Here is a 15,420-nt window from a genome sequence, read left to right as displayed (position 1 = left end):
CCGCCAGCCGTAATCCTGTACGCACTGTGCGTACAATTTATTCATGAAATCATTCAATATTACAACAATAAAAATAGCTTGTATACTGTCTTAATTGAAACATACTTCGCGCACAAATGATAGCCTAGGGCAAAGAGAATGGACATCTCAATATAAGGATACATTAGAAGATGATGATTGGTGTAAACTTTGTCACACAACGTGATAAGCAGTTCTGGCGCTTAAAAACGCAACGTTCCATTCAGTCATAAATCATTCAAGCATAGGCCTAGTGCTCGTCATGAAAAGAAAACAGCAGCTTAATATTTTTCAGGTGTTTAACAGTAGGCCTAGGTGCACTGTTAGCAGTTATGCCGAAGGCAGTGAGATTATTAGGCATTGCATCCTAGCTGTCACTCTGTTTGGAACATCGCAGTTCGCAGAAAGCATAATGCTCTGAGAACAGTAGCCAAGGGCCTTTCTGCAGAAACAACAAGTGCCTTGATGCGCGCACACCCGCTTTCACTTTGACTCCCTGCATTTCTACATTGTGACAAAAACTCAGACAGGGAATTTTGGTTTACTAAATTAGCATAATGCGGTAACAATTATCATTTCAATTCTACCTCAAATCTGCTCATTGCAGACATTATAATGCAGACCCAAGCAGCAGCACAGCCTTGAAAGACGCACACTTTGAATTTGATCAGAGCGGCTCTGGTTCTTCACTGACGATAACTTGATGTGATTGGCTGGATGACTGTTCAATCAAATCAACAGAGCTATTTGTGTCTCTTTGTGTGTGCGTTATGGTAGATATGGTTCCAACTCTTTACGGAAGCATTTATTTCCATATTTTACTTTCGTTTTAAAGCTGCAGTAGGCAAGTCTGACAGATTGAGGGGACTTAGCCAAAATTTTGAATGTTTACAACACTCATGCCCCTCCCCCACTACCACAAGCACCCTCTCATCGAGTTTGTGCTCGTCAGTGTGCACCAGACTGCACCAGACTGTGATTTATAGTCAGATCTCACACAGCCCTGCTCTGATTGGACCAGAAGAACCAGGAGCTGTAGATTTTTGCAAAACAAATAATAGACTCTAGGTGGAGGTAGAAGTGTGTGTTTTTTTTTTTTTAAACTGGCTGATTTATGTTGTTCTGTCGGAGCATAGTGTCGGTTTCAGTGAATATGATCAAAAAAATCTTGCCAACTGCAGCTTTAATCTGACAAAAAGTGTGGGGAATAGAATCTTGTTCCAGCAAAAGTGTGTACGTTATAACACCCACATCCCCCACGCTTGCTACGCCCCTGACTGACACATCTGTTAGGTTTACGAAAGGGATAACGAAATAAGATCAGATAACAAAAATATGACTAGGCCTATACTGTTCTGAGCAGGTGTTGTCGGTGAACAGGCTGTAACTATTGGCTAAGTTAAGACACTCATAATTATCTGGGAAACATTTGGCCCTTTATTTGTCTTGTAAATCCCCCGCCCGAGTTGGAAAGTGTAAATTACACAGTTTCTTGCTGCATTTCACGCAGGCATGCCCCCTTTACCTTGAGGGTACCCCGAGGTGGCCGTACAACCTTACGACAAACATGGCTGCACCCATAGTTGAGATGAGATGACATTTTCTTTGCATTTGTACTGTGTTGGTCATTTTAATGTCGATGAAATGCAGTTACACACTAGATTACATTGCTGCTTCAATCCGGTCACCAATTCATGCATTGCATGGTCTTGCTGTGCGTGCAATACAATGAAACAATTTGTTTTCCAGCTGGTTAGCTAGAGGCTACATGTTCTGTATCACAATAATTGTGAGCGACGTGTTTTTGTTTAAAATATTTATTTCTTTATGAGATTTTCCTTTTTCTCAAAATAAATTTGCTTCCCTTCAAGGTTGGATTTTTCTTATTTTTTTTCATTGTGAGATTACAATAAATCACCAACATTATTTTTTATACCGGTTTTTAGTCATCTTTAGCTTTTTCCCATTACTACTTGCGTTTATTTCAAGTTCATTGGTGAATAAAAGCAATATTAAAAATGCATTTGAGTATAGAAAATATTAAATCAATGCATGTTGGCAAACTGTGCAGACATAGGCTACTGTATTTAATACTCCTGATTCCTGATATCACTGGTGGACGCGCCGATCACATCTGGCCCTCTGACAGCGACAAGAAAATGTTCTTCAAAGTTGCCCATCCCTTATCCCCTTATATATATATAAACAATAAATAAGAATATTCAGATTTTCAATATTTATTAGACAGTGTACATAGCTACAGAATGATCACAGTAATTAGGATATTAATCTAGATGAAAGTGAGTTGGTTTATTCTGCAGCCTCTTTGCCCTAAGGGAAAAAACAGACATAACATGAATTTCATTACATACAAAGACAGGAAATAACCCAAAGCGTCCCAAATAATAATAATAATAAAAGCATAACAGGACATAAAAAATATATATAACAGGAAATATTTTACCTTTCCAGAGTCGCGGCTCTTGGCCCTCAGCTTGTTCACCTGGGACTCAGCAATGTCAGCACGCTCCTCAGCCTCCTCAAGCTCATGCTGCACCTTCCTGAACTTGGACAGGTAGCCGTTGGCTTGTTCCTCCTGTATTTAGTAAATGTGTTCATTAAATTAAATAATTCATCATGCAATAAAAAGCCCAAGTGAGATTATCAAAGAGATTTAAACAACTAAAAAAAATACTACTCACAGCTTCCTCAGCCTGCCTTTTGTAGGCCTTGACCTTCAGCTGCAGCTTGTCAACCAGATCCTGAAGTCTGGTAACATTCTTCTTGTCCTCTTCAGTCTAGAGTGAAACGTGTATTAAGCCTTGTTGCTTTGTTTGAGTTTGATATTGATTAACAAAGTGAAGAGAGAGGATCAGGTACCTGATAGGTGAGCTCCTTCACCCGCCTCTCGTATTTGCGGACTCCCTTGACGGCATCAACACCACGTCTCTGTTCAGCCTCCACTTCGGCTTCCAGCTCACGAACCTTAATATTGAGAATAAGTACATGTATGACACTATTCTCTGTTGCTGTATGTTTTTGGCACATGTTTTAACCTCCATATTTTGCTGCTTACCCTGGACTCCAGTTTCTGGAGTTGTTTCTTGCCACCCTTCATGGCCAGATTCTCAGCCTCATCCAGGCGGTGCTGCAGATCCTTCACAGTGACCTCCAGGTTCTTCTTCATCCTCTCCAGATGAGAACTGGTGTCCTGCTCCTTCTTCAGCTCCTCTGCCATCATGGCAGCCTAGATTATGACATGGTGTTTCATCAATCATCATCAAATAAAATAAACCTTTAATATGTATTTTAATATATAATTTAGATTAACATTGGAAAACTCAATTTTACATCAGTGATGGCTTTCTTGGCCTTATCTTCAGCATTTTTAGCCTCTTGGACAATGTCGTCAACTTCACCTTGGACCTGAACCAAATCAGCCTCGAGCTTCTTCTTGGTATTAATCAGACTTGTGTTCTAAAATTAAACAGACCCTGTCAATTATAAACTGAAAGGTGTACATGTTGAATTGATCTACCTGTTTTTAACACTCTTCTCTATACCTGAGAGTGCAGGAGGCCAACACGCTCACTGGCATCAACCAGCTCTTGCTCAGCCACTTTGCGACCTCTCTCTGTCTGCTCCAGAGCGGCTCTCAGCTCCTCAATCTCAGCCACCATCAGGGTGTTCCTGCGCTCCACCATGGCAACCTGCTCTTTCATGTCGTCTTGTCCTCTTACAGCGTCATCAAGGTGCAGTTGGGCATCCTTTCCGAAAAATGTGAAATGACAAAATATATAGTGCTACTATTTACTGCTAAGATTTGTTTTACTACTTTTAGATAATATTACAATAGACTACACCAAAGTGTTGTTTTATTGACATGATCAAACAAATCATTAGATGCATAGTAAAATCGACATGACTAACCTTGAGTTGAGCCTGCACATTTCTCAGTTGTTTCTGGGACTCAGAAGCCTGGCGGTTAGCATGGCTCAGCTGAATCTCCATCTCATTGAGGTCTCCCTCCATCTTCTTCTTAATTCTCAGGGCATCATTCCTGCTCCTGACCTCAGAGTCCAGAGTGCTCTGCATGGAGTCAATCACCCTCTGGCTGTTCCTCTTGATCTGCTCCATCTCCTCATCCTTTTCTGCAAGTTTCCTGTCAACCTCACCCTTGACCTGGTTGAGTTCAAGTTGGACACGAAGAATCTTGGACTCCTCATGCTCAAGAGTCCCCTAAACAACAAATTACAAATTTTAAAATATAAAAAACAGCATAATTTCCATTTCTCACTGCGTAGGAAAGCCTGTCTGAATTTCTACCTCAGCCTCTTCCAGGGCTGTTTGGATCTCAGACTTCTCAGTTTCTACAGTCTTCTTGGCCTTCTCCAGCTCATGGATGCTCTTTCCAGTCTCACCAAGCTGCTCAGTCAGGTCAGAAATCTCCTCTGCAAATATGCAGTTATATCACAGTAAACATATTATCTAGAAGTTTACTGCAATCTATTTACTGCACTTGTCCTTTAGATAATTTAAGCTTGTTTTATATATGCCTTTGATTATGAGTTTTATTTTTGTTGTTTGACTAAATTCAGGACTGTACACACAGTACACTACTTTTTTGTAATATATTTTGTAATATTTTTGCCATGTCAAACAAGTAAATCTGTTTAAAAAAAAAAATTTCAGTGGGATACAGTATGTATTGGGTTATTTTGACTCACGCTGCAAGTTCTTGTTCTCCCTCTTCAGGGTCTCCAGGTGGTCAAGTGACTCCTCATAGGAGTTCTTCATCTTGAACAGCTCAGTGCTGAGAGAACGAGCCTCTTTCTGGGCACCTTCCAACTCTGCCTGACCCTCCTCGTATTTCTGCTTCCATTCTGCCAGGACCTTTAAGAAACAGTTTTTGTTGTGAGGCTTATACTTATTCACCTACACTCCACATCTGAATGATGTTTTGGAGGTTACCTTGTCAAAGTTTCTTTGCTTCTTGTCAAGGTTGGCAGCTAGACCATTGGCTCTCTCCACATCAATCATGAGGTCCTCAACCTCACCCTGTAGTCTCTGCTTGGTTTTATCTAAAGAGGCACATTTTGAGTTGACAGCCTCGATTTGCTCCTCAGCCTCCTGGAGACGCTGGGCAAGCTTTTTTCTGAAGGAAAAAGCACCATATTTAAGTCAGAAAACATGATGATTTTTACACCAAGAAAATAGAAGGTTTTAGTGGACAAAATCCGTATCCAAAATCATGTTTTTGCATCTTTAGCACATACTTGGACTCCTCAAGCTCCTCAGTGCGCTGGATGGCATCAGTTTCGTACTTGGTCCTCCACTGAGCAACCTCGCTGTTGGCCTTGGACATGCCACGTTGAAGCTCAGCCTTTGCTTCCTGCTCCTCCTCAAACTGCTCCCTTAGAAGGTCGCAGTCGTGGCGAGCTGACTGAACAGCATGAGCTAGGGCATTCTTGGCCTGTTTGTTAACAAGTAAGGGTGTTTATTAAAGCATTTACCAAAATGTGATTTCTGTAATCCATTTTTTCCATTTCATGCATACTGTAGGTATCGGTACCTTGACTTCCTCTTCATTCAGTCTCTTCAGCTCCTCAACTTGCTGAGTGAAGGCCTGTTTGCTCCTGGTCAGCTGAGACACAAGAGCATCTTTCTCCTCAACCTGGCGGCCAAGCTCACCATTTTCAGTCTGAAGTCTTGCTCTCTGAGCACTGAGGTCATTGACCTGTCGGGCACCCTCATCACTCTTGGCCTTGGTTTCACTGAGTTGGTCCTCAAGGGTGCGGCACATCTTCTCCAGATTTGTCTGTTCATGATAATGTCCGTTAGTAGCAAAAAGTTAATGAAATTATTGTAAGTTGATTTTTGTTGACAAGATAGCATGATGGTAAACATTTCACCAACCTTAGATTTAGCAACAACCTCCATATTGCTGGAGAGATCATCAATCTCCATCTTGTATTCACTCTTCTCCTTCTCAAGCTTCTGCTTGACACGTTGGAGGTTGTCAATCTGCTCTCCCAGCTCGGCCACGCTGTCGGCCTGCTTCTTGCGGAGAGCTGACGCAGTGGCTTCATGCTGCAGGGTGGACTCTTCAAGGTCACGACGCAGCTTCTGGAACTCAGCCTCACGCTTCTTGTTCATCTCAATTTGAGCAGCAGTGGCACCACCAGCCTCCTCAAGCCTTTCACTGATCTCCTCAAGTTCCCTGGAAAGATCCGCTCTCTGCTTCTCAACCTTGGCACGAGCTGCGCGCTCAGCCTCAATCTCTTCCTCCAGTTCCTCAATGCGAGCCTATTGATTGTGAGAAAACATATATCAACACTTAACTTAAAGAAAATCAAAACAGTTTTTTAAAAATGGCCAAAAAAAAAAACCTGAAGCTCCTTGATCTTCTTCTGAAGCTGAGCACCCAGCGATTGTTCATCTTCAATCTTACTAAGAAGTTGGCTTGTTTCAAAGTCCTTCCTGATAAACAAGTGGAAGAACAAGTTAACCCTCAAATTGCCTGCATGCATGGATATTAATTTTAATATTAAACCAATGTTTTGTAACAGATATTAGATATTAGCCTTATATAGCCTTACTTCTTTATCTTCTCCTCAGATTGCTGCTTGTCATTCTCCAGATCCATGATGCTCTCCTGGGCCAGCTTCAGGTCACCCTCAAGCTTTCTCTTGGCTCTCTCAAGGTCCATGCGGAGCTTCTTTTCTTGCTCCAGGGAACCCTCAAGCTTCAAAATGTGAGGTGTGTAAGTGGGAAATAGTCTCAATTGCATAATTTGTTTATTCATACACAATATATTCAGAACTTACATCATCCACTTGCTGTTCAAGCTTAGTCTTGGACTTGGTCAGAGTGTTGACTTTGTCTTCCTCTGCCTGAAGATCATCAAGAGTCTGCTGGTGGGCCTCTTGGAGGGCTTTCTTCTCCTTTGTCAACTTAGCAATTGATTCATCTTGAGAAGCCATCTCTTCAGTCAGGTTTTTAACCTGAGCATACAAAGTTTCATATTAGTGTCCAGTGAAATTCCAAAGAATTACTGACTATATGCAAAGTCCATATACTGGTCATCCATCTTGGCAATTTCAGGCTAACAACTTCAGGTTCTTATCTAAATGATTGAGGAGAGATATGTAATTCCTCATAAGAAGATCATACAGACATTAAAAGTACATCATGTGAATACATGTTCACATCTGACATAAACAATCATAATATTCATAAATATTGTCCAAAATCTATTGTTATGGTGACAGAAATAAACAGTGGGTGAAACGTCAGGCATGCCCAACATTTTAAAATAATGTGATTATATTGCAATGCAGGACTTCCAGTTAACAAATACACCATGTTTGGTGTTACGGATTCCCACTTATAGATTCCAATTCATTTTCCTGCTAGTGATCTGTATTATTCCTCATTCATCAAGTTTCTGCTCTATGCTGCTTATTTTGTCCAGTGTTGCCGTTTTCCAACCCTACCAAATACCACAAGTATGCCTTCAGAAATGCATACCTTGTTCTCAGTGGCATGTTTCTCCTTCTCCACTTTGGCCAAGGTCAGCTCCAGATCATCAATGTCCTTCTTGAGCTCAGAGCACTCATCCTCCAGTTTCCTCTTCTTGGCAGTCAGCTCAGCATTGATTTCCTCTTCATCCTCCAGTCTCTCTGTTGTCTCTTTGAGCTTGGCCTCAAGCTGGATCTTACTTTTGATAAGACCCTCACACCTTTCCTCTGCATCATTGAGACCCTCAGATCCCTATTGTAAATATAAAATGGAAACATGACATCTGGTTTGTATTGATTACACAAAGCTGAGACTGGGTAGTGGTATGAATATTGGAATTGTATACTATATACTTACCGATGCCACTTGCAGCGCCAGGTCATTCCTCTCTTGCACCAGAGCCACCATCTTCTCCTCCAGCTCCTTCTTCCTGGCCTCTGTCTTTGCATGGTCCACTTTGAGTTTCTCGTAGTTCTCCTTCAGATTGGCCAGCTCCTTCTCAGTTTCAGCACTCTTCAGCAGAGGCTTGATCTTGTAGTAAACCTTCATCCATGGCCAAGTCTTGACATTCATGAATGAGCGGATATTGTACTGGATGGTGTAGATAGCCTCTCTAAACAAGAACACTTGTTTGTGAGATAATTGTCCTTGAAAAGAAATACTAATACAATTGAATGCTTATAAAAAATGAAAACAATGACCTCCTCTCCATCATCTTCACAAACTCCCTCCTCATCAGGTATGCACGACAGAGAGCTTGAGTCATTGTGACCAAGGTAGCCAGTTTTTCGTCTCTCATCTCCTCAAGGGTACCCAACAGACCAGCTTTGAAGAACACCTGAGAGAGGTGGGATATTATATGTATAAATTGGACACAGTAAAAAAAGTTGTGATCCTAATTGTTCGACAAGCAGATTTAGATTGAAACCTCTCTACCTTAGTGTGACCAAACTTGTACTGGGTGTGATCAACATCAATGGATCCCAAGAGCTTCTCAGCAGCCTTCTTGTTATCAATGAATTGACCATCAGGGATAACACTGGCATTCAACACTTTGTATCTGGACATAATAAATACATACATTTTTACCTGTTTATATCTGGTATACAACATGATTAATAATTTAGTTGCTGTCCTATTTCACCTCTGCTTGAAGTCACCATAGAGGATTCTGCTTGGGAAACCCTTTCTGCAGATTCTGATACCCTCAAGTACACCATTGCACCTGAGCTGGTGGATGACCAGGAAGTTCTGCATATAACCTGTCAAATACAGGTCATGAGATCTCATATTCTCAATGTAATGCATCTTTATTCACCACGAACGCACTTTACCTGGTTTCTTAATTTCATTTGGAATCAGACAACGCACAAAGTGAGGATGGGTGCTCCTCAAGTTGGTCATCAATTTGCCCAAGTTCTCCTGTTGAGGTAAAAATGGAGTCAAAATATCCCGTCACTGCTCTTTAACATGAATGGTTTGTTTGTTATTGGTTTAATATACATACCCTGAACTGTGATGACACAGTCTGCATGGAGCCACCCTTCTTCTTCTTCTTACCACCACCACCAGCCTCTGTTGACATACACATGATGGAGTCAATAATTGAGTTACATATGCATAGAAATTCATACATTGGATATTTTTGTATCGCTTGTAGACTTGTGTAGTGTTTTGTTGTTACCCTCAACAACAGGTGGGTACAAGGTAGGCAGGAGTTTTACTCCCGATTTCTGGTACAGCTGCACAACAGAATCATTCAGTGGATCCTTGTTCTTGTCCAGCCACCCACCAACATTGTAGTCCACAGTGCCAGCATAGTGCACCAAGGAGAAGTGGGCCTCAGCCTTGCCCTTTTTGGGCTTAGGCTTCTCGAAGGCCTTAGTTTTACCAAGATGCTGGTCGTACAGCTTGTTCTTGAAAGTTGTATCAGAGGCCTTGGGGAACATGCACTCCTCTTCAAGGATTGCAAAGATACCCATGGGCTGTTTTACAAAAGATTAGATTAGTTGATATGGTTGACATCATGAAACACTACAAACTTAGCACTTGACTAGTTTGATTGATTAAACCTGACCTTCTCAATAAGCTCAATGCAAGCGGCCAAGTCCATGCCGAAGTCAATGAACTCCCATTCAATGCCCTCTTTCTTGTACTCCTCTTGCTCCAGGACAAACATGTGGTGGTTGAAGAACTGTTGCAGTTTCTCATTGGTGAAGTTGATGCACAGCTGTTCCATGCTATTAAACTGTGGTGGAAACATATGAATCATTATTTGACAGTGGCTCACTTGAATCATGGAAACGTGATGGTGAACAGTCTTAATTTTGTCCTGATATAGTAATGAGATATCTTTTGTGAGTGACACATGTACATGAATTTTTCTCCTCATATTTACATGTTGACATGTATTTAACTGTGGTATAATGTAATCCTTACATCGAAAATCTCAAAGCCAGCAATATCCAGCACACCAATGAAGAACTGTCTTGGCTGCTTTGTGTCCAACATCTGGTTGATACGGATGACCATCCACAAGAACATCCTCTCATAGATAGACTTGGACAAGGCCGCAACTGAGTTATTGACCTGAAAAAGGTTTTAGGCACAGACCAAACCTTACAATTAGAGTGGTTTTGAACATTTATGATTAAAGGTCAATACCAATTGCAAAATTCCTTCTATACAATCTCAAAAACTGCTCTTTAGTCAACCTTGTCATGGGGGAAATAATACCTGTGGCACGGTCTGACCCTTGGTGACAAACTCATTTCCGACTTTCACTCTTGGGTAGCACAAAGCCTTCAGCATGTCAGCGGAGTTCAGGCCCAGGAGGTAAGCGACTTTGTCAGCATCTGAGAACAGTGAGGTTTTTGTTGTGGGTAATAAATATAATAAATTAATAACTTTAATAAGAGTAAAATTTAAATAAATGTATATATATATAAGTAAAACATTGTAAAAATACTACAATAAAGAAGACTACTTTAACATTGTTCCTAGAACTGACTGATTCAGTATAGTGTTGTAACCTACCCTCAGTGCCATCAGGCTCAGCCTGCTCCTCACGCTGCTTCTGCTTGAACTTCATGTTGCCATGATGGAGCACAGCACCAGTCAGCTTGTAAATGGTGACTTTCTCCTCATTACTGAAACCCAGGATGTCAATTGCATCCTGGAATAGTAAATTATATGATTATTATTATTTATTTATTTTCAAAAAATTTTATGGGGGAAAAATTCTTGGAAGACTTACATCTGTGGCATCCAACTCCTCTTTGTCATCGATGCTAGCCACAGTGATCTGACCCTGACTGCACATTGGGAAGTCATAGGGATTGGTTGTGATGAGGGACATTTCTATAGGGGTTAAAACATAATTTTACAAATTCAGAATTACATGTATTGATATTTGAATGTTGGTTGAAAATATTAACCTTACCTATAATTTCAGGCTTGTGGTTGGTCATCATCTGGTAGAAGATGTGGTAGCCTCTCTCATCAGGAAGCTGGAATGTCACTCTAGACTTCTCCAGCAGGTCTATTTGCATAGGGAAGTATGTATTTTAAGTTGAAAAAAGACAGAAATCATGAAACATTTTTATAAACAAAACATAATTATACTTACAAGTTTCAATATCAGCACTAGCCAGTTTTCCAGATGTACCAAAGTGAATTCTGATGAATTTACCCTGTTTGAGATACAACATTATCTTAAGAAATTGATCTTCATCCATAACTACAAAAATGAGGCAAGAGTTCAGATGAGAAATTAACTTACAAAACGTGAAGAGTTGTCATTCCTCACAGTCTTGGCATTACCATAAGCCTCCAGCAGTGGATTGGCAGCAATAATCTGGTCTTCAAGAGAGCCCTGCAAGTCAATGTGTAAATTGTTATAAAGTGCATGCCCGTGTTGCTGTGTGATAATTAGCCTATACACATGCATGGGGTCCTAACCTTCATTTTGCTTTTTGCTTCCGAGTCTTTCTTCTTTTCACCAGACACTGCAATTGTTGCAAAGTACTGGATGACACGCTTGGTGTTTACAGTCTTGCCAGCACCAGATTCTCCACTGGAGTACACAAAAGATTTTACAATTTTTAGATCATGATTAAAAGAGTGCTATACTATTACACAAAAAATAATACAAAGGCTTTGTCCTTAAAGCTGTGAAAAGTTTTAAAACATGCTTTGACACTTACGTAATCAGGATAGACTGGTTTTCCCTGTCTGTGGGGCAAAATAGTTGACATGAGTGAATCATTTTAAATATATCAATCAAATGTATAATTTATGGGTAAGGATATTTGCACCCCTAGCAGTGTATTCGTACCCTGGTGCAATTAGCAGAGCCGGACAGTAACGGAGTACATTTACTGGGCAGTACTCATGACTTTACTCAAGTACATTTGAGAGGCAAATATTGTACTCTTTACTCCACTACATTTCTATCCATAACCGTGAGTACCCGTTACTTCTTCTAAAAAAAGGAAAAAAGAGAAATCTCGGAAACCCTCAATTTGTTGTTTCCCTCTCAAACGTGATTGGATTGTGCAGGCGCCACTGATTGGGACAGCCTATCAGCAATCACCTTCAGCTTTCTGCCAAAGTGAACTCCATGGTCAGATTTAGATAAGAGACGAAACCATGTACCTCAATTCTTACACATGGCACCTTTAATTCAGTGGCTCTTAAACTGTAAGCATACCTTGAAGCATGAACTGATAGGCGTTGTCAGAGACAGAGAAGATGTGGGGTGGGGCCTCCATGCGCTTCTTGCCTCTGTAGGCAGTCACCACCTCTGCATCGTACACTGGGAGCCACTTGTAGGGGTTCACAGTGACACAGAAAAGTCCAGAGTAGGTCTAGAATAAGGAAATAGGAAGATTGGTTTTCTAGCATTTTTATTTGTATTTATTTAATTTGTATTTAACTGTAATGCTTTTGTTTTTGTATTTAACTGTAATGCTTACGTAGATCATCCATGCTGCATAACGCTCTTTGAGGTTATACAGGACAGAAGCTTCATTGAGGTGGGTCATCATGGCCATGTCCTCAATTTTGTCAAACTTGGGAGGATTCATGGGGAAGACTTCATCTTCCTTCACTGTCCTTTCCTAAAGCCAATGTAGAAAACAGCTTTAACAAAGAGATGCATTCAACAAACTTTCTGTTAAAATTACATTTTATTATTAGAACAATTTTTACAGCCTTGCTAAAGTACCTCCTTGGTTTCAAGCACTTCAACAGTGGCTTTGCCACCCTCTTTCTTCTTAATTGTACCCTTGACATACAAGTCCTCTTTGTCAACGACATAGCAAGCACTCTTTGCATCAAAGGGCTTGCTTTGGGCCTCAAGTCTCTCTTTCTCAGGCTTACGAAGGTAGATGGCAGCCTTGCCATATTGCGCCATTTCACCGTCCCCCATGGTTGCTGGTTACTACATAGATCAGAAGAATTTATAAAATTACCAAATTTAATCAATTAAATAAGTTTAATCTAATCTTTTTAAGTCAATATTACTAATGGTGCAGATGCCATAACAAAATAAATAGAATCTGGAAACAATGCATAAAATTGTACATATACAATAATTGGTATTGTTATAATTGTACATATACAATATGGTATTAGTATTGTTACAATTACATCAGTACTCAAATTCATAATGGTTTACCAGTCTACACAGTACATACATACTATATGTCTATTGGCATTAACAAATTCTGCTCCCCTTTCTTCTTATAAACGTCTTATAAACTATTCCCTTTAATATTATTCATTGAAAACATTCAGCATTAAATCCATGACCAAAGAAATGGCAACCTCTGATTTTTTTTCTCTATTTTGACCAACAATTACAGAACAGATGATGCTGCATATGGGGAGATTTAGGAGTGCTCTCTCTGAATTCTGTTTGACCGGCATTCAATATCCTTGGAAGGACTAAGAACAGTGTGCAATTATATTGTGGAAAGAGATAGCAAATATTTCGGTGTCATTTATGGTAGATTTGACAATAAATCCCTTTTTCTCCTAATGACTGTCTTTACCTATCAAAGATCCATTTTAAGAACAAAACTTTTCAACTCAATGATATGCTGTAAACACAATAATAATCACATTTATAAAGGAAAATTTTTGGATTAGCCCTGCAAAGCAGCCACCTTGTTGTGTGTTGTAGCCATATAATTAGAGCCATACTATATAGAACTGGAGAGAGTGTGGAAGAAGCGCCCCCATTAATTTCATTGGCTGATACTACACTAGCTAATTCAGCCAAAAATACTCATTAGGCTGCCACCATCATTAAAAATGGCACCCAACACGTACTCACTTCCACCAGTTAGGTGCCTCATTACTGATGGCCACAAATTGTGTTGTCCATGTGGATTGGTGGTTTCGCTGGTAATTTCCTGCTGGGAGGATTAGCCAATCTAGCCTGGCTAATGCCAAACATCATCTCATTGAGATGGGGTCTGGGAACTACATGTAAATTTTCTCATATTTGAAACGTGGTTTACGAATGCCCAGAGCCGTTTATTGGGTGCTACGAATGTCTATCAAAAGCGTCTGTACGTAGCTCATAACCGCTTCGGTGTATCGTCTTGCTGTCCCCCCTCCATTCTGTGATTGGTTTCTTCGTTGAGGTGAAAACGAAGTCCATAGAATCCAGGCTGCCTAGCAGCGTGAATAAAATTGCGCGCGTAAGGCAGCATGGGAAAACCCAGGCTATAGCCAATCCACATTTGTGTGAAAATATAATTGGAAGTTAGCATATGTTAGATATCATTTTTAAAAATGGAGCCGGCCAGCTGGGTAGCTGAAGTTAACCCTCCAAATTCTAACCCCCTAGTGATTGTAGCGTATTCAATTTTACAAGATCACCTGTCCAATTCTATTAAATGACAGGCTATGGAAAGTGGTCTCTAAAAAATAATTATCTGATATTTTTATTGTTATATTTGTAACTTAAAACTTAAATGGAGTAATAGTGTTTTTGCTAAACTAGTAAATTCAAATAAAGTCTTACCTTTTCTTTCCAAAATCAAAATGAAATGTTGTTAAAACCGCTGAAAAACAAAGTCAGTTACAAAGTTAGATGACAAAACGCATATGTAAATGTAAGCAAAAGTAAAGCTGAAGGACTTTTTCATTAAAATCCAACTCTCATCCTTCACCACCACAGTGTTTGCCATGTAACAACTCCAGCAGCCCTCTCCCTGTCAGTTGTCAGCAGGGCAATGTCTGCAGGGAAGACTTACTGTGCACAGGAACCCCCACCCTCTTGCTGTTCTCCCTGCTCCCTGCAGGTGCTTATATTGGCCATGTTCTGCAAACTAAGCAGCCCCCTAATAAGGTAAGATGTTTTTGATAGACATGGTTTGATATATTTAAACATTACCTCAACCTTGCTGTCCAACACGCTAATTAAATTGATGGTTTACTACATATCAGTAGTTACTATAATATTATTCCAGTCAATTGTAGTCAATTTGTCAGATACATTTAACTACTCCTAAACTGGTCATATTATGGCAAATTTCTCCTTGAAGCATCATTTGGCATCTTAATACACTAATATATATATATATATATATAATAATAAATATAAGTATGTATATATAGTAGCTTCTGTATGTAACCAGAAAAGATAGCCATGATAACGTATTACATGAGGCATTTTTATGTATGAAGATGATGGTGATGATCTATTGATAAATTAAGAGTTTGGTTCCAAAACGCTATATCTTCCATTTTCATGAATTGAGAGGTGGAACTGTAATTGGGTTATTGTTATTTGATCTTTACTCAATCAAAACAACACAACTGCACATATTATTGCTATTACCTGAGATGAAATAAAATTACTTATTG

General features: G+C 39.9%; 1 protein-coding gene across 1 annotated transcript; it reads right to left on the bottom strand.

The window, feature by feature from the left end:
* Window positions 1–2,328: 2,328 nt before the first annotated feature.
* Window positions 2,329–12,970, bottom strand: LOC143123046 (myosin heavy chain, fast skeletal muscle-like). Its single transcript, XM_076284156.1, has 38 exons — window positions 12,767–12,970; window positions 12,516–12,659; window positions 12,251–12,407; window positions 11,745–11,772; window positions 11,500–11,614; window positions 11,321–11,413; window positions 11,168–11,231; window positions 10,982–11,080; window positions 10,796–10,899; window positions 10,576–10,714; window positions 10,276–10,394; window positions 9,979–10,128; window positions 9,617–9,787; window positions 9,224–9,524; window positions 9,047–9,114; window positions 8,874–8,961; window positions 8,684–8,801; window positions 8,476–8,599; window positions 8,241–8,377; window positions 7,897–8,152; window positions 7,549–7,791; window positions 6,846–7,022; window positions 6,618–6,763; window positions 6,408–6,498; window positions 5,935–6,324; window positions 5,591–5,836; window positions 5,295–5,491; window positions 4,990–5,173; window positions 4,746–4,911; window positions 4,345–4,469; window positions 3,949–4,257; window positions 3,582–3,785; window positions 3,370–3,495; window positions 3,095–3,265; window positions 2,899–3,003; window positions 2,721–2,816; window positions 2,483–2,614; window positions 2,329–2,349 (listed from the first exon to the last, which is right to left on the bottom strand). The coding sequence occupies exons 1-38, from the start codon at window positions 12,968–12,970 to the stop codon at window positions 2,329–2,331; spliced, it is 5,808 nt and encodes a 1,935-aa protein (XP_076140271.1).
* Window positions 12,971–15,420: the final 2,450 nt, after the last annotated feature.

Source organism: Alosa pseudoharengus, unplaced genomic scaffold (assembly GCF_046254945.1).
Source record: "Alosa pseudoharengus isolate Yale_2024_CS ecotype anadromous, Long Island Sound unplaced genomic scaffold, YU_APseudo_1.1 YU_APseudo_1.1_scf_14, whole genome shotgun sequence".
In the NCBI taxonomy this organism is placed as follows: Eukaryota; Metazoa; Chordata; class Actinopteri; order Clupeiformes; family Clupeidae; genus Alosa; species Alosa pseudoharengus.
Note: the sequence above shows the minus strand (reverse complement) of the source record. Positions and strands in the feature narration are given on the sequence as shown.